The following is a 22,128-nucleotide window of genomic DNA, read 5'->3' as shown; positions in this document are numbered from 1 at the left end:
ATTCAAAAGGGGTTCTTGAATGAGGCTATCGCCATCCTCATTTCTCTTGATAAACCCCACATAACAGAAAACCAACCCACTTATAACAGAGACAACATCTGATACTAAATACTGAATGGGTAAAGACACATGGTTTCTGTAAAGAACAATGTCAATAACAAGACAATAACAAGAGATTGCCATGTAAGAACCCCACCAAACTCTCAATAAAAATGGGAACTTTTGTCCACCTGAATCAAAAAACTGGGTATGCAAATATACACAAATTGCACCCCAACCAAGCGTTTTCACCACTAAATCCAAAAGGGTCATCATTTTATCATCAGACCAACCATTTCTCTGCCAATAGAAGTAACTCAACAAACACAACACAAGATTAAGCACCGAAACACTTAAGCAACCCACCAAAGTTTTCTTATAACACAAAACCCGCATTTTCTTGAACCTCTCCTTTGACTCTTCAATTCTATGGCTAACACTCTCACTCAGTTTCTTCCAAACCCACAAGAATAACAAAACTAGTAACAGAACTAAGTGCAATGAAGCAGAAAACCCCCTTGAGAAAATGGGTTTGAGAAGAAACTCAGTACCTGAATACATTATTGAATATAAGTGTGCAAAGAAAGTTAACGAAACATGCCCTGTTGAATCAAAAAGCTCCATTTCTCAAGTTCGAAGACTCTTTAGATTTTTATGTATGAATATAAATATATAATGTATTAAGTGAGTGACAAAAGATGGGTTGTTGGAAGACGGTTAACTTGTCGACCAAGACAAAGTTGACAAACAGAGAGAGACAGCTGAGCACCAAAGCTGAAGTGAGACAAAATTTGGCGCCTTTCCAGGTAAGCCGCGAGAAGGAGAAGGGTTCAAGGGAGAGAGAAGTTGACCCACGTGTCAAATTCTTTGTCGGATTTCACCATGGTCTTAAACAAACATTATGTAAGCTCTACCAACTACCCAATAATTATTCTATTAGAAGCTTAAGGATTACCACTTGATCCTTCAGCTAATATTTAGATTATCTTATTATAATGCAGGAAACCTCATTACACTTTTAACTTTCTTTTTCTTCAACTTGTTTCCTAATAATTTCCGATTACAAAGCTGCCTTTGAGTTGGGTGCTCAACAAGTAGCACAGTATCATTAGTAATTTATAATTTTTTTCTTGGGGCCAAGAATAACATATTGCTACGTTCTAATTCAGTTGGAAAAATGTGCCTAAAGCTTTGGAAAAATTGTCATGGTGACTAACAAACCACTTTACAATTGTTTATATTAAGACATTCATTGAATTGTTTCATGTAATACATCAATTTCAGAGAAGAAACAGCAGGAAATTGACTATAATATCACATTCTGGAGGTGGATACTAATAGAATTTGGGATGTGGTTGACTTCTCACCCAATAAAACCTAATTGAATGGAAGGATTATCCCCTCTTATAAGTCAAGCCGGCTCTAACTCTTCATTTGCTAGTCAAACACTCAGCTCAACAAAACTTGAACTCTGATACCATGATAAAATTTGAGATAGACATGACTCCTCACCCAATAAGGTCTTATTGAATGAGAAGATTACCCCTTGGCTTGAACATACCTAATCGGTGTGAGACTCAAACAGATTCGTGAACATCCATCCAATGAGAATATATATAATTTCAACACATATCTACACATATATCACTACTGTTCAATTCTAACATTGTATTACCATTAAAGGTGGAAAAGTAACCCGCCCGGCCCGGCCCGGCCCGGCCCGCGGCGGGTTACTTGTTTTGGCGGGCTGGGCTCAACCCGCCCGCCAACAAAGGCGGGCCGGGTTAGGCCCGCCAATTAAGGGAAATATGCTGGCCCAGCCCGGCCCGCCAGCCCTAACCCGCCGGGTTAGGCACGGTCCGGGCCGGGTTAGCCCGATTTTATTATTTTTTTTTTGTTTTTTTAATTTATCTTTTCAAATAAATAATTATAAATATAATTATTTTTAGTTAACTTTTCAAATATCAATAATTCAATTCAATTCAATTTTTTTTTTTTTGTTAACATTTCAAATATTAATTCAATTTTAATACAATAAAATTGTAATATAAGAAAAATTAGACTTATTCATTTATCAAAAAATAAAATAAGAAATTACAACAATTATTGCCTCGTTAAAAACCTCACCAAGAAAAACCCAATGGGAGAAAAACTTGGTAAAGAAAAAAGAGTGCAATAATTGACAATTAATTTACAAATTACATTTTACAAAACAACTAAATTGGGGGTGGTTCACTAGGACCTCCCTCATCTGTATCATCTATATTACAAAATTGAAATGATTCTACTAAAGCATTGTCGATAACCTCGTATTGATCTTGATGGCGCGATCGTTCCCAATCTCGAAGACATGTGAGGACTTCAATCATTTTTGGAGCAAGTTTAGTCCTCCTTTCATTTAAAATCCTTCCACTTGCACTAAATGTTTGTTCGGATGAGACGGTTGAGACAGGAACAGCGAAAACATCCAAGGCAAGTCTTGATAATACCGGAAAAATACATTTTCTGGCTCTCCAATACTCTAAGAGATCAAAGTGACCTGTTGAAAACATTTCGGGGGTTGCCAAATATTGTTGAAGTTCATTACTCTGCGACTCCATGGAGGACAGCATATTAGTTGTTGTTGTTGTTGGTGGTGGTGCGTCTGAAGAGGAGGCTGTGCTTCGGACTCGGGTCCTCTTCGGCCTATTCAGTGCATTCCAAGAGAATAAGTCTTCATTTGTTTCTTCTGCTACAGCTTCTCTGGATATTTCGCCTCTTTGCGACTGCGGGTTCCCATACCTGTTTTCATATTGGAAATATACTTCGAAAAGACTATTTTTTACCTCTCCTATTTGATTGATATATGATTCGTTTTGTAAATTTTCACTTAAATTGTCAAGACCATTTTCTAAACGTGCTAATTTAATTCTAGGATCAAATATAGCACCTAAACAATAAAGAAAAGGAACGGGTCTCCAATATTTCAAAAAAAAATTTTCCATTGCCTTTATTGGTGCATGTAAAATTTCATCATCTTTGTTTTTTGTAAATAACTCGGAAATTTTTATAATTGCATGTATTACCAATGGACTAGTAGGGTAATACACACCAGAAAGTTGTAAAGTGGCTTGGTAAAAACATTTGAGAAAAGAATGAAATACTTTAGCTATCTTCCAATCATTTTCTACCAAATGATGAGGACCTCTATTATTTGCTACAAAATAACTAATTATATTAGCATAAGGTAAACATGAATCAAGCATTAAATAAGTACTATTCCATCTAACAGGCATATCTAATGCAAAAGTTCTAGGAGACATATTTGATTTTATACAAGCTTCTTGAAATTCAGCATTTCTTTTATTACTACTAGTAATCCAAGCTAAAGATTCCCTAATTCTATCAATATTTTTTTTAATTGTTTTCATACCACTTTTCACAATTAAATTAATAACATGACATGCACAACGTTGGTGAAAAAACTTCAAATTATTATATAAAAGATAATTATTTTGAAAAAATTCTATAGCTTTACTATTAGAACTTGCATTATCTAAAGTTAAACTTATCACTTTATCAATAATATCATAATCTTCTAAAACTTCAATAATTTTATTATAGATTTCTAAACCACTATGATCCACATCCATTAATCTAAATCCTAATAAAGATTTATTTAATTTAAATTCATTATCAAAATAATGACTAGTCACACAAATATAATCTTGTTTAGCTCTACCACTCCAAATATCAGCAGTTAAAGCCACACTAATATGACAAGTATGAAATTTATTTTTTAATTCTAATTTCATTTTTTTAAACAATTTTATTAAATCATTTCTAGTTGCAGTTTTAGAATAACTTTTAAATCCTGGAAAAAATGAATTTTGAACAAATCTTTCAAAATATTTATCTTCTGCCATATTAATAGGTTGATCAGATGCAGCAATATATAAAGCTAACTGTTCCCTATATACATCAGAATTATAACGCCAAGTAGTACCCATATTAGTTATTTGAGTTTGATTGCTTTCTCTATTTCCATGTTGATTAATATGTTTATTAGCATGCCTTTTTAAAGTACTAGTACCATTACCTGAATCAGCTTTATAAACATTTGCACAATATTTGCATCTTGCTTTCTTGACTTGAACGCCATTTTCTGTCTCGTAAAACTTGTCGAAATGCGCCCAAACGTCTGATGTGTGTCTGTTTTCGCTTTCGACGGCAGTTGATGATCCCGCCTCAGCTTGAGATGAAGTTGGACGAGGACGACGATTACGAGGACGACTTCTAGAACCACCGGGCGCTGTTGGAATCGACGCCATATTTTGAGGTGTATCGGATTCTGAGACTGGGATTGGGACAGCGGGACTATTTGAATCTCCTGCATTCATAGTAAAATCAGCGGGACTAGGACTAGGATAATAGTTTTCTTCCTCATTGAAATTGATGGGAGAGAAATATCTATCCATTGTAGACTTGTAGTTGAAAAAAAAAATGATGTAGAAGAAATAAAAATTAAAGAAAGAGATTTGGAATATGGAAATTGGAAATATGAATTGAAAATTGCAAAACCTAATAAAAATTAAAATAAGAGCAAATTGATAACAAAAATATTAAGAGAATAAATGAATAATTGAGACTTGAGAGTTGAGAGAATAGAGAATATGAGAAAATGAGAGAATTTGAGTTGTGAGAAAAATATGAGAGTTTAGGTCCAATTTATAGAAAAAATTAGGGAAAGAAAATGACGAAAAAGACCCCTCCAACGGCTATAAAACGGCTAGATTTCAAGGGTAAAAGTGTAATTGAAAAAAATAAAAAATATTAATAATTTTGTTTTTTTTTTTTTTGGGCCAACCCGCGGGTTGGCCGTTGCCAACCCGCGGGTTGGCCGTTGGCAACAGCCAACCCGCCAGCAACCCGCCGGGTTGCGGGCCTCTTTGAAAGAGGCCAAAATAGCAACCCGGCGGGCCGCGGGTTACCTTAGTGTAACCCGGCCCGCCCGGGGGTGGCTGGCGGGTTGGGCTCAACCCGGCCCGCCATGAAGGCGGGCCGGTTTGAGCCCTCTTTTTGGCGGGCCGGGTTAGGGTTGGCCCGCCTAACCCGGCCCATATGTTCCACCTCTAGACTTGTACCAACTTATGTGGCGTCCGAGTCAGACGCGGCCACGTTGGACATTATAACACGTCTTCTGTTAATGAACAGTCGTCCAACAATTATGGGCGCTCGTCCATATTTGATGAACGATTACACATTACAAATGAATGGCCGTTCACCAATCTGGATGAAATTTTGAATAAAAATAACAATGGACTCCCGTTCATATTATATGAACAAGAGTCCATTTCCTATGGATGGGTGCTTACCTCAAATGGACGCTCATTCATAATGACTTGCAGTATTTTTAAAATGAGGAGAAATGATTTTTTAAAAGAATAAGAATGAACGCCTGTCCATATGATATGGATGGGCAGCCAATTTCACTGGATGATCGTTTGTATCAGATAGACAACCGTCCATTAAATAGTGAGGAATTTTTTTTTTTTAATTTACAAATTTTTTTCAATCATGCAAATAAAAAAGATACAGCTTGGCTAATGCACTTTTGCAAATAAGTGCCAATTTTTTTAGATGAAATAATTAAAAAAAATAAGACTTTATTTGTAGCTTCATTTTAAAGCTAATACCTTTAGCTTCATCGTCTCATCTTTTCTTCTGTGTGTTCTTGCCAGAGCTTGTTAGTCTTCCACGTGGTATTGGTGGTTTCTTCCTCAATAGCCACAACACTTAGCTACCGTGATAATAAAGTCACTAATATTTTCATAGGAAAGCCACCAATTTTTTACCGAGAGAATCATTTAGGGTGGAAATGGAGATCAAACCTTTTTGAGGTTAGAAATATTTGTTGAGGTACCTAAGAAATTTTGACCTAATTTATGCATTTATTTAGAATACGTTCATATTCTATTTTGGATTGAATATATGTTACAATACAACATAACTAATAGACAATATTTGTTGGCGACTGTTGCGAACCATATTCATGAACGCGAAAACTGGTATTGGTTTTGCATGAAATTACAGAATATGAAAGACTCCAATTTGCCTCATTTTAGTGATGATGAGGTAAATTGTGTTCGAAACGTCAACTTTTTCATTAACATGAATTTAAATTTTCTATATCGTATTGTTTCTTATGATGTGTTGTATTAGTACATTCTAATTTTGTCCATTATAAAACCATTAAATCAAGAAAATGAATGTAATGAATTAGAAGATATGGGATGTGCAGAGGAAGAAGTGGAGCCTCATATTGGAATTATGTTTGATTCAGTTGATAGTCTGGTAAAGTATTACAAAAGGTATGGTAATAAAATAGATTTTGAAGCAATGATACGTACGTCAAAGAAAGGAGATGATGGGGAGATGAGATACGTGACAATGACATGTTCTTGTTCTGGGAAGGAGAGATGTAAATCCAGAAATACCTTAAAAAAATCAACATGTTACTAAAACTGATTCTAAGAGTTAGATTAGTGTAGCTTTGAATGGTAAATGCAAATAGGAAATTAAATAAGTTATGCTTGAACATAACCATGATCTTACAAGTCCGAATGAAAAGAAGATATTTCAAAGTAAACCCAACAACAACCTTATGTGAAAAAGAGGCTTGAAGTTAATGATCTAGTTAGGATTAGACCACGTAAAAATTCTCAGTCATGTTCAGTTGAGGCAGGAGGTGTAGATAATTTAATGTTTCTACAAAAAGATTGTTGGAACTACATTGAAAAATTTAGAACACTACAACTTAGAGTTGGAGATGCTTTGGCAGTACTCGGGTATTTTATGAAAATTCAAAAGGAGAATTCGAATATCTGGTACATTATTGATGTAGATGAAGATAGTCGATTATAGAATGTGCTATATATTGATGCTAGATGCAGGGTCGCATATAAAGAATTCAGTGACATTGTGACATTCGACACAATGTATCTGACAAACAAGTATGATATGTCATTTGTTGCTTTTGTGGGGTTGATCATTGTAGACATTCGATATTGTAATTAGGTTGTGGGTTAATTTCCCATGAAGACACTGAGACATTTGTATGACTATTTCGTTCTTAGCTTAGATGTAGATTTTGCTTCTAAAAGAATTATCACTGATCAAGATAAGACCATGCAAAATACAATTGAGATTGTTTTCCCTGGAACAAGACATAGGTGGTGTTTGTGACATATAATGAAGAAACTGCCTGAAATGTTAAAAGGGTATAAGGAATATGAAACTATAAAGTTTAAGTTACAAAATATTGTGTATGATTCCTTTACATGTAAAGAGTCGAAGAACTGTGGAGCAAATTCATTGATGTGCACAACCTTCATGAGAATGAATGGTTATGTGGATGTACAAAGCAAGAATATGTTGGATGCTTGCATTTGTTAAAGATACTTTTTAGGCAAGTATGTCTATTATCCAACGTAGTGAAAGTATGCATGCATTTTTTGATGGATATGTAAATTCCAAAACAACGTTGAAACAATTTGTGGAAATAATTACCCTATTAAGAAACAATTTCAAAATGCATAATGCATTGCAAGATAAAGTGGAAAAAAAAAGGGAGGCTGATTTTAGATCTTTCAAATCTTGGATACCATGCATACCTAATTATCCTATTAAGAAACAATTTCAAAATGCACATACAACTGAAAAATATAAAGAGTTTCAAGAGGAGATTGCGGGGAAATTTATTGTAAATTATCTTTTCTAAAAAATGCGATTCGTGTGAGAAGTATCAAGTTTTAGAGGATGTATGGTTTGGACTTTGGACATAGTAACCAGTATGTTCCCTTTGTGGTATACTTTAAAGAAAGTTAATATGATATTCATTGTAATTGTCATTTGTTTGAGTTCAGAGAGATTTTATGTAGACATGCCATTATTGTGTTGATTCATAAAAGGTTTCACGCATCTCAGATAAGTACATTTTACGGCGTTGGAGGAAAAATATAAAAAGAAGCCATACAAAAATTAAGGTAAGTTATAATAGATGGAGGCATGGAGTACCAATGTTGAAGGACGATGTTTTGATAAGTTATCTAATATAATACTAACAGTAGCCGATATAACATCAAAATGTGGAGGACTACAATATGTTGATGGAATTTATGATTGACACGAGAAAAAAATTGGAGCAGAAGGAAAGTGAGAGAGGGCTCGGTAGAAAAGTAAACATCTTTTCCACCACCAGTTTGCGTAGTAACGATGGCGATAGTCCTCCCAAAGAGGGGAATAGTCTAATTATTGGTTTACAAGCAGTTCGCAGCATAGGTCGTCCTACATACAGAAGAAAACAATCGAAGGTTAAAAAAATTATACGTAAGGGTAAAAATAAAAAATTACTAAAACAAAAAATTGGTATGAGTTATACACCTATTCTCACATGATATTTGTTTTTGAAACATTATTTACTTAGTTAAAGTTTATAATAATATTGACTTGATTATTAATGTGTTATGCTACTTTTTAGGGAAAAAATCATCAGCAAAGCAAGAAAATGAACAATTTCCTTCATCTACTTCCGTGGTCAATGCCCTCACATATGATTATGTCAACATTGTTGAAAGTATATCGGAAACTCAAGTGTTGTCAAATGATGTTGTTGCTACCTAGATATGAGTTATATATGTTGTATAATTGTAACTAGCTTAAGTTTTCTATGACGTGTGCTAAATTGTGGTTGTTAAACATTGACAATTGTCCATTAGTCCGGTTTAGAATATCGCAAGAAAAAATAATTTATGTACTAGGCAAGAGTTTGTAAATGATTAACATGTTTCGGTGGGAGAGATTTGATGTTGTTGACAGGTTGAAGCATATAAAATTGTATTTGGTAGAAATTATCCACGCTTTGGTTAATTTCTGATGAATGTAGTTGAGCTGTATGGTGATCCAGTTGTTTTGTTTTTATTATTTTGGTTATTGGTTGGGTATGAGTAGGATGTCTACTGTAGGGTTGTGAATTCATAATCATAACATTAATGTAACTTATTCTAAATGTTTTAAGTATATATTACTGTCACATTGCGGACTATTTGTTAACCAATTGTATAACGAATTTTGGATGTGTATTTCATTTGATGAAGTTGTGTTGATGTATTGGATGGTTAATGAAATGTTAAAGAGAAATGTTTATTTGAGTATGAGTATGTGTTATATTGAGATGAGTTTGTAGATGGTAGAGAATAACATGTTTGCATTCCATATTGCATAATTACATTTAAACATGTGAATTTAGAAAGAAGTATAAGCATGAAACCATCTACATGTATACATATTCATAAGAGCATGAAAAAACATTAAAGAATGTCAAAGATTAAATAAAAAGAAATGAGAATGTTAAAAAGTTCCAAATCTGAATTTTAGTTAAAGAAGTGTAAAAAGATAAAAAGAAGAAAAGGTTGTTGTGATGGGGAACCGTGAGTGACAAGAAGAAATTTTCCCACATGCACGCCGCCTTTAGTGAGCGGCCTAAGAAGAAGAAAGAAGAATTGGTACAGTCTGTAAGAGTGCATGTGGATGAGGGCTGTACCCAAGAAAGAAGAATACACTCACACGACAAAGGTTTTAAATCCATGCCTCAACCGAGTCCGATCGGCAAAAGAATAAGAATAAGAAGAGAATAGAATAAGACAGATTAGAAAGAAAAGAAAAAAGCACAGAAAAGAAAGAAAGAAAAACAGAATAAGAACCGAGAAGAAAGAAAAACTGAAAAGAAAATGCACCTTTTATACAATTGTGAATTTGCGTTTTATTTATGAGTAATATTATGTCTATTATCTGAGTAGTGAGAAATTAGAATAGAGAAAGAAAAGAGAAAGAACAGAAAAAGAATAGAGAGAAAAACAGAGTAAGAGTAGAGAAAGAATAGAGAAGAATGGGGAAATGAGAAGTAAGGAAAGAAATTCAGAATTTAAGCAAAGGAAAGAGAAGGGTAGCATAGCGGGTTTACTTACTGAGCAATTAGTGCTCACGCCGTTGTTTACAATGTTTTTGTAAGTAACAGGTGAAATGCGGTCATTTGGATCATCAAGCAGCGAAAAGAGTTGGGCAAAACTATCAAGCTAATATTTTGAGACTTATTTGTATTATGAAAAGTTTTGTGTATAAAAGATATACATATGCATTTAAAAGAGTAGTTAAGATATGTATAGAACAATAATTAATAAAGTTGGAATTGCTAACAACATATGAAAACTTGTCATAACGAAAAAATCAGTTGGAGAAGTTCAGATAATTGAGAACATCTTGTGAAACCAGTCTTTATCAATTAGCATATTTATAAACAAAAGACAAATATAATCTTCATACATAAAGTATAGTATTGGAACCACACATAATATAATTAACATTCAAATTGACTCAAGCTGTATCACATGCTAAACAAATTAACTACGCTACTACAATAACAACTAGTTATACATCATAGTGTAGGAGCTAGAGGCTGATTAAAGGAGGAGGAGGTTGTTGAGAAGTTCTTCATCATAGTGAAAATTTCTGTCATGCATTCCCCAAGGATGTCAACTATTTCTTCTATTCTTGATGCGAACAAGTCGAAATCACTTTGGAACTGATCCTATTGTTCTTGCATTTTCCTCTCTATATGTGAAAAACTCACCCCTTGAAACCTTTCGATCCACTCAAATTTGTTTACTATTTCGTCTAAAATATGAGAAGACATTTATTGTACATTTGAGAAGATCCAGGTTTAGTACTCGTTCTTCTTCTTTTGTACACATAGACTTATCCTTGATTTACTCCTTCTAGAATAGGGACACCCTCATGAACCGTTGCATCTTTCTCCATTTCATCTGTAATCACAAACCATTCTCCTACCATATTCTTTCTATTCAAACCAATTTTACATAATGTGATATCCCCCAATAAATTATTTGCAAAAAACTTATCTTATTTGCTTCATCATTATGGGTGATCTAAAAACCAAACTTCTCACAAATTAGCGTAATAAGCATCCCCTAATATATTTCTCATTTTTTTGCTTGAATCTCTCTCAACTTCTTAATCAATAACTTTGCTAAATTTACTTGTCTCCCTACTATTGCTACTTCCATGAATAATAAATCTTTAACTGTCACATTTCCATTTGTCTCTTTCCTTGCCATTAAATGTGAAAGTCGAAAATTTGTAAAATACTCTCATAACATGATTCTTTAACTTTGTAGATTTACACCTATGTGGATGGCAAATCCCTATTCCAAAAACATCCGTCCAAGCTTTGGAATCTCACGTTCTGGATACGTTATCCAAACCTTCAAAATCAAATTCTATCCAAGTTGCTAACTCTTGTGGTCTCACTTCAAAATTCTGATTCTTTAATTTAAAAAACATTGTATAGGCCAAAAAATCATCAGTATGCGTCTCCACAACTTCTAAACTACTAAAAACTCAAAGACCAAATGCTCATATCCATCATATCTAATACTCACCAACTGTTCCCATTTCAAATTATGTATCAAACCATTAATTTCATTAAATAAACCCAAAGTTGTCATAAATCCTAAATCCAAAATTCTTCCAAGGCAATATCTCTTTTCGCCACCTCCTTGTATTGCTTTTTATATTGCAAGTCTCGAAATTGGACTCTAAATGACAATGTGCCTCCATGAAGAATGGTTGTATTTTTTGCTCTTGCCATTTTCTACTTTATTCTAAAACCTGTATATATAAAAAATTCGTCATCATAATCAGTGCGTACAACACATTGAAAACAAATTAGTGTATACAACACAAATCAGTGAATATAAAACAGAAAAAACAACCTGTACATGAGCCCGAACTACGTTAAGTGCCACTAACTCATAAACATACCTACAATAGGAGGAAACATAAAACTAACTGGTGAGGGAATTGTAAGTCAAGTGATATGGGTAGACATTGAACTTGAACTAGTTGAAAAAAAAAAAAAATAGTCTATTTCAAATATTCATTTACTTCCAATCTATAGAAATATGAGTGTTTGAAATCCAATACTATTAACTATGAAAATAGTATCAAATTCAATTTCTATTCATATAGGCAAAATTTTCAAAAATTAATGCCTTTGAAAAACAAGAGCTTCATTAAAATTTGAACATATATCATGTCAATCTTGGAATTTGTTATGAACAGAGCATCTGATAGGTCACTTACAACACAGTTAAGTGTTTTGGTGGTTTGATATGCCAAATTTGTGGTTGATGGGTCAAATCCTAAGCAAGTGAAGATCTAATCAAGTACTAAATATCCAATTTAACCCCTCGAGGTTTTCTTTTACTTTCACTTGTGTTGAATTGGGTACCCAAATATGTACATATATAAACAAACTACTTCACTTTCATAATAGATTTTAGCAAATCCCACCGAATCAATTATCAGATCTGCATTTGGATCGTACTCATATTCTAGCTAGTGAGAATCCACCAAACAAGTGTTTGAAAGTAACATGCAAACTAACATTTGAAACTGACATGAATTCATCTACCCACCTTACAGCTTAATCAAGCGAAATCATCAATCAAAATCACAAAAATTCACATGATGAAAAAAAAAAAAAAAAAACCACAATAACTTACGAGAAGAATGGCATATGACTTCAATGAAGAAGAAGAACGGTGGATGAGGAACGAAGACGAAGAAGTGAAGAATGATAGATGTGGTTATTTTCCGACAAGGAACTTGGAGTTGGATGTAGCTTTTTTCTTTCAATAGTCCCAAGAAAATGGGCAGTCGTTCATTTATTTATCGCTCATTTTGTTTTTTAAAACTTCTTTTGGGATGGCAAATTTTTAATCCCTAAGAATTGAAATTTAAAAAGAAAAAATTTATTTGCCTTGCTATTCAATGGACGGTCGTCCATCTAATACAGATGGTCATCCATTAAATATGGTCCCCGATCCATATAATATGGACGGACATCAATTCTTATTCTTTTAAAAAATCATTCCTCCTCATTTAAAAATAATGCAAGTCATTATGGACGGGCACCCATTTGAGGTGGACGCCCATCCATAGGAAATGACTCTCATCTATATAATATGGACGAGAGTCCATTGTTACTTTTGTTCAAAATTTCGTCCAGATTGGTGGATGACTGTCCATTTGTAATGCACAACCGTCCATAATTATTGGACGACCGTTCATTCACGGAAGACGTGTTATAGTGTCTAACATGACCACGTCTAACTCAGATGTCACGTAGGTCGATATAATAATTCAGTGAGATTAATCGGTGTCCGTAGCATTATTGAATGTATTTTGTATAAAAAGTCCTTGGATTATTGTATTAATTATATATTCTTATGATAAATATTTACGTGTTCATAAGTTGAGGTTGAGCTTTAAACTATTATACGATGTTTTATATATAAATGTATTAGAAAATTCAATTTATCTTATTTTTCTTTTAACCAATTAAAAGATGTCCAAATAATTAATCACAAGAAGTCTACAATATCACAATGATGCCCATGACTTATGATCAAATTCAAATTTTATGTATGATGCGACAGCTTACGACCTCCAATTTTTTTTTTTTTTTTTAATGATCGGGGTGTCCAAGAATGTGATAGGTGGCCATTTTTGGTGATTGAGGTGTCCACAAATATGATAGATAACCACTTGGTAGAACTCACAAAACTTCTAGGTAACCTAAGGTCTTATCATCCGACTAAGGGTGAAAACTGAGCGAGATCAAATAACTTGAATACTAATTGGAGTCGAGTTCATTCAATGTACGACTCAACTCGATAAGCTCAAAAAGCTCAATTAAACTCAATTATATGAGCTCAAATTATAATTTCAAGTACTAAGTTTGAGTTCGAACTCGATTCTTCAAACTCGATCAAGCTCGAATTCAGTATTATGACAATTGAGTCAAGTTCGAGTAGCCGACTTGACTTGATTTCACCCTACATCTTACCACAGCCAAGTGGTAATACCCACTATCTTCGAATAAGTTGAGGTTGCCCACAGGCCCCACACACAACTTAACTAACATATATGGTTATGTAACATAGGCCGGGTTTGGTTAAGGCCCATTTTATTAGTCCAACTTATAACGAATTTCTAAATCCCTACCCGCCTCTTCTAGCGAATCTAGCCCCTTCTGGAGTCGCTACTCAACTTTTAACTCACACATACTTTCACCAGAACAACAACTAAGAAGAGAGAAGAGAGTCGTTTGAATTCAAAAGAAATGGAAAACAAAGAAGAAATAGTCGACGTTCGGTCAGTAGTAGAAGCTGTTTCTGCCGAAGACGGCGATGCTCCTCTTTACCAAGTCGAAAGTCTCTGTATGCGTTGCGGTGAAAACGTGAGTTTTCTTATTTCAACCTACTCGAAGCCTTCTTTACTCTAATTTTTCGACTTTTTTATGCCAATTTGTATGTTTTTTACTCTTTAACAGGGAGTCACGAAGTTTTTATTGACCTTGATACCGCACTTCAGGAAGGTATGCAATGTGATAATGTCTGTTTATTCGTAAATTTGTTTGTTTCTTTTTCTGGTTTAGCAAGTCAAAGTTTTTTTTCTTTTTTGTTTCTTGTAGGTCTTGTTGTCAGCTTTTGAGTGTCCACATTGTGGTGAGAGGTAATTCTGAGACCAAGTTTCTTTGGCTTTCTTTTGGAATGCATTTTACTTCAAATATTTTGTTTTGTTAATCGTACTTTAATGAAGTATGGATTTTATGTTAGAACTTCAGTTTAGATATAAGTTTTATGTTTATCGTTATTGTTTACATAGCATTACCTTAGTTAAGTTGGATAGTTATTTTATTTTCAGAAAAAAAAATGTATTATTCAATTTAGATGGGACAATTGGAATTTGGAAAATTATACTTTTGTAATCATTCATTGCTGTAAGATGATGGGTTTTTTTTATGACTATCTATATTTGCTAATATTTTTGGATTGACAAGATTCAGAGTAACCTGATTAATGCCAATTGGTTTATCTTAAGGTTTCATAATGAAATTCTACGGTGTCTTTTCCCCCTTCAGGATGTTGGGATTCAAAATAATGCTTGAGTTAAAATGATCTTCTTCTGGTCCCTTCTTTTATTTTTATTTTTTTTCTGTGTAGGAACAACGAGGTTCAGTTTGCTGGTGAGATCCAACCTCGGGGTTGTTGTTACCATTTGGAGGTACCATCAGGTGATCAAAAGGTATGTCCACTCGAATATCAAACATGGTGTAACATACAAAAATTCTGTGTTGGAACATATAGATTTATAGGATTAATAACTGAGCTTTTTTTCTTTTTTTCTTTTTTCTTACTCTCATTACAGAAACTATGTTAACATTTTCTTGATACTTGTAACACTGTATGCTTTGGCCTCTTAAGTGTTGCTCTCTCTTAGTTAACTATATTGGCACTTTGAAAGCTATTTAGTTAAGGAGTACCAGGTTTTCGTATGAGATATGTTTGAAATATCTTAGTTCACTATCCTTTTTATTGTTGGGCATTCTTTCCCACTTTTGTGGTGTCTTTTATTTACATTAGGTAATCGATCTTCATTGGTGAATCATTGTTCCTTTCTGCTGTGTTACCCTTGAAAATGACTCTCTTATCGTTCTGCAGGTTTATTTATGATATTATTGTAATCTAATATGGAATTTCACCTACAACAGATTTTGTTTGTACTTGTTGTACTAATCCTAAAATCTTTAGTTTTTATATAATTGTCATTCTTATTGGTCTAAAGCTTTTCTTTTACTTTCTCTCCTCTTTAATTTTAAGTTTTTTTGGTAATCTCTTAGTGAGTATGGAAAATTGATGACTGCCTTTAATGCAGATGTTCCACCGACAAGTTGTGAAATCCGAGTCTGCAACCATTAAGGTATTTGAATTGATATACCTGTTACAATTTGTATACAAATACACAGTTTATAGCCACAGTTATGTGTGCTTATAATTTTTAACCTTTTTATTGTTTTGTGGATGTATTAATTTTCTTGGAAGTGGGGATTGATAGCTTGTTAGTTTACAACTTTGAGTCTTTTTTTTTTTTTTTTCTCTCGCAAGAATTGTTTGTTAGAAGCAGTAAGAAAGTCTAATTCGGTTAATGCTGAGACAGTGATTTCTTTTATGTTATCTTGATGCAGATTCCTGAACTGGATTTTGAGATTCCACCAGAGGCTCAGCGGGGAAGTCTATCAACTGTATGTCCTTTAAATCTAACACATTGCTGGATTTGTTTATTTATTTTCCTTCTTGTTGGGTTCTAAGTGTCTTTGTGTTGGGCACAAAGAAAGTCGCTTCTGAGTTTCTTTCCTCTGGAAAGAGAATTACTTTATATTTCTACCATTATCCTACTTAATAATGCAAATATGGAGAAATACATACAACGTAAATAAATGAGGTGTCTATCAGTGCAGTGAACATATAGCATATTATTTTGTCTTCTTGACAACCGTAATATTGGAAATTGAAAATCCCTTCTTTGCTGATATGAGGTGGGATGAGGGAAAAAACTTCTTTGCTGATATGAGGAGGGAAGTGATCCCTTTCCTTTCTTTTTTCCTTCATCCCTTTCATACATGTTCCCTGCTTTACTTCTTGCTTTATGCCAAATCTAGAGTTAATAATGGTACTTGATTAGGTATTCCTAGGTTTCTCTTTGTGTTACATTTCTCTATTTGATCTAGTGGAGTTTTTCTAGCTTGAAGGGATATTGGTACGAGCTGCAGATGAATTGCAGGCCCTTCAAGATGAACGCAAGGTGCATCTTCAATTTGGCATTCGTTGTTTTTGATATTACATTATGCCTTTTTCCTGCTTATTAATGCTATCTTCTTGGCTATCCAGAAAGTGGATCCTCAGACTGCCGAAGCTATTGACCAGTTTCTGTTGAAATTGAGAGCTTGTTCTAGGGGTGATTTATCCTTCTCGCTCATCCTTGATGATCCTGCTGGGAACAGCTTCATTGAGAATCCGTAAGGAATGAGTTTAATTGAGAGTTTCTATTTCTCTTGCATGATTTGTGCTTTCCATAGGATGGATAGGTTGTAGTTGTATAAGTTGCCTTTCTTATCTTCCTATTTTTCTTGCATGGACACCTCTCTTATATAAAGAGATAAAGATCTTTGAAAAATCTTTTGTTGTGATTCTTTTGGTGGAAGGTCTCTATTAATATGCTCTAGAGCTTTGATCTGGGATGGATCTTGATGAGTTCTTATGTTTGACAATTTTTTGAACCTTAATTTGGTTTGACTCTGCCCTAATTAAGCATGCAATCATATATAAATTTATATGTTTAAAAAAGTATGACTCTGTATTTTGATATGGATAGGTATGCTCCATCTCCAGACCCATCATTACATATTAAGTTCTACGAACGAACTCCAGAGCAACAAGCATCTTTGGGGTATCTTGTCGACCCAACGCAGTTGGAAGAGTCTCGTACTGTAGTAACTGAGGAATCCAACAGCACTTCTGATCAAATGCAAAGAGTACCCCACGGATCAGTTGGAGCAGTAGCTGGCCACCGGGCCATTGCTCAGAGCAATTGTTCCGAAATGGCCGATGCTTTATTTAGATACTCAGCACCAGAAGAGGTAGGGCAATTTCATATATTGATATTCTGTATTTTCTTGTTTTCCCAATTATTTTTGAATGTTCTGTTACCTGCTGTCTGCATTTGTTATAGGTTATGACTTTCCCATCTACCTGCGGGGCATGTACTGCTAGATGCGAGACTCGAATGTTTGTAACTAGTATCCTTTTTACTTTCTTCATTGTTATTACTATGGGACAATCATCTAAGTTATGTCTACCAGCATTTGTAGTTGGGCTATTTTATGCATAAACTTTGTTGAGCTTAACAATAAACAGGGATTCCATACTTCCAAGAAGTAATTGTCATGGCATCAACGTGTGATTCTTGTGGTTACCGCAATTCCGAGGTTTGTTGTAACTTTCTTGTATATACTTTATCCTTTTCACATGTGATGGTGAATTCTGATTGATGCATTCTTGTGCAGTTAAAGCCTGGTGGTAGAATTCCTGAAAAAGGAAAGAAAATTTCTCTGTGTGTTAAGTACATTAATGACTTAAGCCGTGATGTGATAAAGGTATAGTTATGTGGATTCTTTTACATTTTTTAGCTATCGATGTAGCATTGTTTGGCCTTAACAACTTATTCTATGGAGAATTATGTATTTCATCTTTGGTTGTAATTGTTGTGCCTTCTCTGCCCGTCTTTGTGTTTGTTTATTTTATTTTGTGTTATTAGTTATTTCAAGTATATTTTATGTATAGCTGGTGATGATCAAACTTTTTGGGTATATACACTAGCTTCTGATTCTGATATGGATGCAGCTTCCCTTTTGAAATATCCATGCCTTAAAAGGCAATAGGAAATATTTCATTGCACAGCAAGAAGAGCTACTTTGGTTATCCTATTATGTTATTTTGATCTGGTTTTCATTATCTTCTGATGAAGCAGCTTAAATACATTGCGTTTGGCAATTAATTGATTGTAGTTCTTTTAATTTTTATTTTTGGTGTTTCTGCCATTAGATTAGTTAATATATATAATTTACATGAGATGAGAAAACATTATTGTTGGCTCCTATTTTTTAAACTGTTTAATAACAAAAAAGCTTTTGAGATGTATCAGTCAGATGCTGCTAGTGTTAAAGTTCCTGAGCTTGATTTGGAGCTGGCCAGCGGTACTCTTGGTGGAGTTGTTACAACCGTTGAAGGTTTGATTACAAAAATTAGTGAAAGTGAGTATGACTTCACAACTCTCTTTTGCTTGTTATTCATTTCTCAAGATGGATATCTAAACATAAATTGATATGCATGTGCAGGCCTTGAGAGAGTACATGGATTCACTTTTGGAGACAGCCTTGATGAAAATAGAAAAACCAAGTGGCAAGATTTCAAGGCAAGGTTGAACAAGGTATGACCCAAACGTCCTTAAAGATTCATGCTGTCGGTGAGCATACCAGTTCAGTTGTTTTTGAGTTTTTGTAATAATTATTTATTACCAAGCTGTAAACAATCATCTGAATTGCCTAGGAAGAAGGGATAATGGAATTCCATTCGGTAGATCTGGCAATTATTTGATCATAATTACGGCTTGGGCACTCTAATGTTAGAAAGGCAGGGCAGGTAGAGTTGGTATGGGTGGCACTACTAATATCAACCGTATATGAGGTTGAATGAATCAATTAAAGCTTGAGCCTCGATGTAGGTCAAAAATTAAAAAAAAAATGTCTTGAGCTGACTCAATAATTTAGTTTGAAAATGATATTTTCCTTTATAAATTGGGAAAGAGCATATGAATATAATCCATGTCCTTTATTTATTGGATATAGATAATATATAACATATGCTGTATAGAGTGATTTACAATATTGAGTTTGGAGGAGAATTTAAAGTTTTTGGTAACCTTATTTCATTTAAGCTCCTTCCAATAATGTTACCAATATAAATCTTGTAGCTTTTGAGTTTGGAAGATTCGTGGACATTAATCCTTGATGATGCATTAGCCAATTCTTTTATTTCACCGGCAACTGATGATATGAAAGATGACCACCAGTTAACATGTAAGTTTCTCTTCTTCCTAGTTTTAGCAAGTTAACTTGTAACCAAATTAGCTGTTTTATTTTTTTTTCTATTTATAACTAACTTTTGATTTTTTCCTTCGACGGATTACAACTATTCTTACAGAAGCTGTCAATCATTCAAAATTTATAAGTTTTAAGCTGTCAAGAGTCGTGTTTGATTTTTATGAATCGAAAATAAGAATTTTTTATGTTTAAATGAGGGGTTCATGGTACATCAGTTCAAACAATTCATTTTGTTTTCTTTTTATTTCTTAGTAATCATGCAATTGTACATTGTATCGGCATATAATTTGCATAAGTTAATGTTTGTTCATTGTGTAATTTTATTGCCAGTTGAGGAATATGAGAGGTCATGGGAGCAGAATGAGGAGTTGGGTTTGAATGATATCGACACCTCCTCGGCTGATGCTGCTTACAACTCAACGGATAATGCGTAAGGAACAGTATGCAGATTATTCTTTGAGGATGTGTGTACAAATATAGTAGACGTTTTATGCAAAATATATTTAAGCTAGTAGTTTTGGTTCAACATGTTGAAACAATACCAAATATGCAAATAGTGTGATTTTTGTGTAATGTTTCGGCAAACTGTATATTAAAGGGAAAGCTAATTTCAACGCTACCCTGAGAAAACCAGACGGTCCTCATTTGTTGCTCAGTGCTTCAACAGTGAGCTTTCTATTTCATTTGCCCAGTTCTGTTCTGTATACATTAAAATGGTATCAATTTTTTTTTTTTTTTTTTTGTTAAATTGTTTCGTCGTGAATGATGCTTTATTGAAAATGAGATGGTACATGAAATGGTGTCGTTTGAAGAAATCAAAACATTGTATGAATCTGAAACGATTTTTGTTTGGTGGGCTCTCAAAAAGTCTATGTTACATGTCATTCCACACCATATTCTTTATTGTTATCAATTTTTGAGAACTATAATGTTTCTTCCAATGTTTTAAAACCCAACATGGGGTGAAATCCGACAAAGTGGCCAGGTTGGGTCTTGGGTTGACCAGTTTAACTAGTTTGACTAGTAGATGTCCAATGGTTTAAATTCTAACAAAAATATCCTTAAAAATTAAATGTAAGTCCTTATAAATTTGAAATCTTGTAAAAACACCTCAAACACTACTATTGGCATTGGCAAATAGGGCTTGTTTCTATCGATGATAACACTCCCCATCACCACAAACACACTCCCTTTAGCCTCCTGACCAAAATTTATCTCACCCCTCCCTTGCTTGCCTCCTTAATTGTTGGCTACAGAGGGCTTTTTTCGACAACATTGTTTTGCGATTTTCAGTCGATTCACTTATCAGAAATCGTTGCCGTTGCCACCATTTCACTCATCGACCATTTCTCTTCAAAAGCACTAACATTCTAACATTCAATTGTTCACTAATTAATGTCCTAATTTTTAGGATTTTCAATGAATACAAAAATTTGTAACTCGACTTGCTAAAGGCTTTGGGTCTCGGTTGAACCGGATAGGCCAAGTCGAGTTTTAAAACAATGGTTTCTTCTCCTTAATTGTGTTTATTTTATATACATGCTAACTGATACAATAATAGAGAAATTGTGTGCCCTCTAGAAGTATTTTTTGAAAATATTTTTCTACCAATTAAACTATTGGATAGGAGTTTGCCCAATGAATATGCAGACTTAGCCCAACATAACAAAAAGGCTCTTGGAAGTACAAATGAAGGGAGAGCGCGTCACACCTACCCAGAATTTGCTTTAAAGACAATTGGTACCCAAAAGATTTTGAAATGATAAATATCCACTTTCCCTCCGAATTAGTTAGTAAATCTGTTAACTAAAATGGTATTATCAACATTCTATCATTTTGTGGGGTTAATTTTGACTTTTTGTGTTTTAAGGTTTGTGTATAAAAAAAAAAGTTCAAAAAATTGCATTAATAAAATATTAAAAAAATCTGCCCAAATCTCTTATCCTTCGTCTTCTTCTCCCCTTTCTCTCTCTTATCTTTCTCTGATTATCTCCCTTCTCTTTCTTCCCTTCCTTCTCCCTCTTTTTCCTCCAGTCACTAGGCAAGAACCCGGCACTGGAATATGGCCAGATCGAAAGCCTTTCTCCTCTCTCTCTTCCCGTCTTCATCTTCTTCATCTCTCTCATAAAAGGGCAAAAAAATGGGGTCTTTTCCAAAGCTGTCGCACTTCCCCACCCATTTTCCGGAAGCCCCGTCACCGAAAACCTTTCCTCTTCCTGCCAATCGTCTTTCCGGTGTGCCCTTTCCAAAACCCCCATTTTCCCCGTCGTCGTTTGCTCACATTTCACCGCCCATTGAATTCCTAGGGTTTTTGTTGTTTGTTGAATTGGGATTAATTGGTGTTTTTCGGAGTTTTTGATGAGAAATTGATGGTTGGAGATTAATTGGGAGTGTTTTTGTTTTATTTTTGGGGATTTCTGATCGGTTTTGGCATTGATTATTGATTTTCCAAGTTTTGGCACACCACT

The 22,128-nt window shown here is 34.1% G+C and overlaps 1 protein-coding gene across 1 annotated transcript; it reads left to right on the top strand.

Annotated features, from left to right (window-relative positions):
• The first annotated feature begins 14,210 nt into the window (after positions 1-14,210).
• Positions 14,211-20,113, top strand: LOC116146136 (zinc finger protein zpr1-like). The gene is made up of 16 exons (XM_031431544.1): positions 14,211-14,398; positions 14,492-14,536; positions 14,633-14,673; positions 15,165-15,246; positions 15,877-15,921; positions 16,187-16,243; positions 16,744-16,803; positions 16,890-17,017; positions 17,374-17,638; positions 17,731-17,797; positions 17,916-17,986; positions 18,065-18,154; positions 18,703-18,811; positions 18,896-18,987; positions 19,531-19,636; positions 19,991-20,113. Exons 1-16 carry the CDS (start codon positions 14,282-14,284, stop codon positions 20,092-20,094), a joined length of 1,479 nt encoding a protein of 492 aa, XP_031287404.1. The 5' UTR covers positions 14,211-14,281; the 3' UTR covers positions 20,095-20,113.
• Positions 20,114-22,128: the final 2,015 nt, after the last annotated feature.

The sequence above is a fragment of the Pistacia vera genome, unplaced genomic scaffold, assembly GCF_008641045.1.
Source record: "Pistacia vera cultivar Batoury unplaced genomic scaffold, PisVer_v2 Contig1148, whole genome shotgun sequence".
Classification (NCBI taxonomy): Eukaryota; Viridiplantae; Streptophyta; class Magnoliopsida; order Sapindales; family Anacardiaceae; genus Pistacia; species Pistacia vera.
This window is presented reverse-complemented; position numbering and strand designations above follow the sequence as displayed.

Coding starts and splice junctions, on each gene's coding strand:
- LOC116146136 (XM_031431544.1), top strand. CDS start 14,282: ATGGAAAACAAAGAAGAAATAGTCGACGTTCGGTCAGTAGTAGAAGCT. Junction 15,247..15,876: donor TACCATCAGGTGATCAAAAG/GTATGTCCACTC, acceptor CCTTTAATGCAG/ATGTTCCACCGACAAGTTGT. Junction 17,639..17,730: donor GATACTCAGCACCAGAAGAG/GTAGGGCAATTT, acceptor CATTTGTTATAG/GTTATGACTTTCCCATCTAC.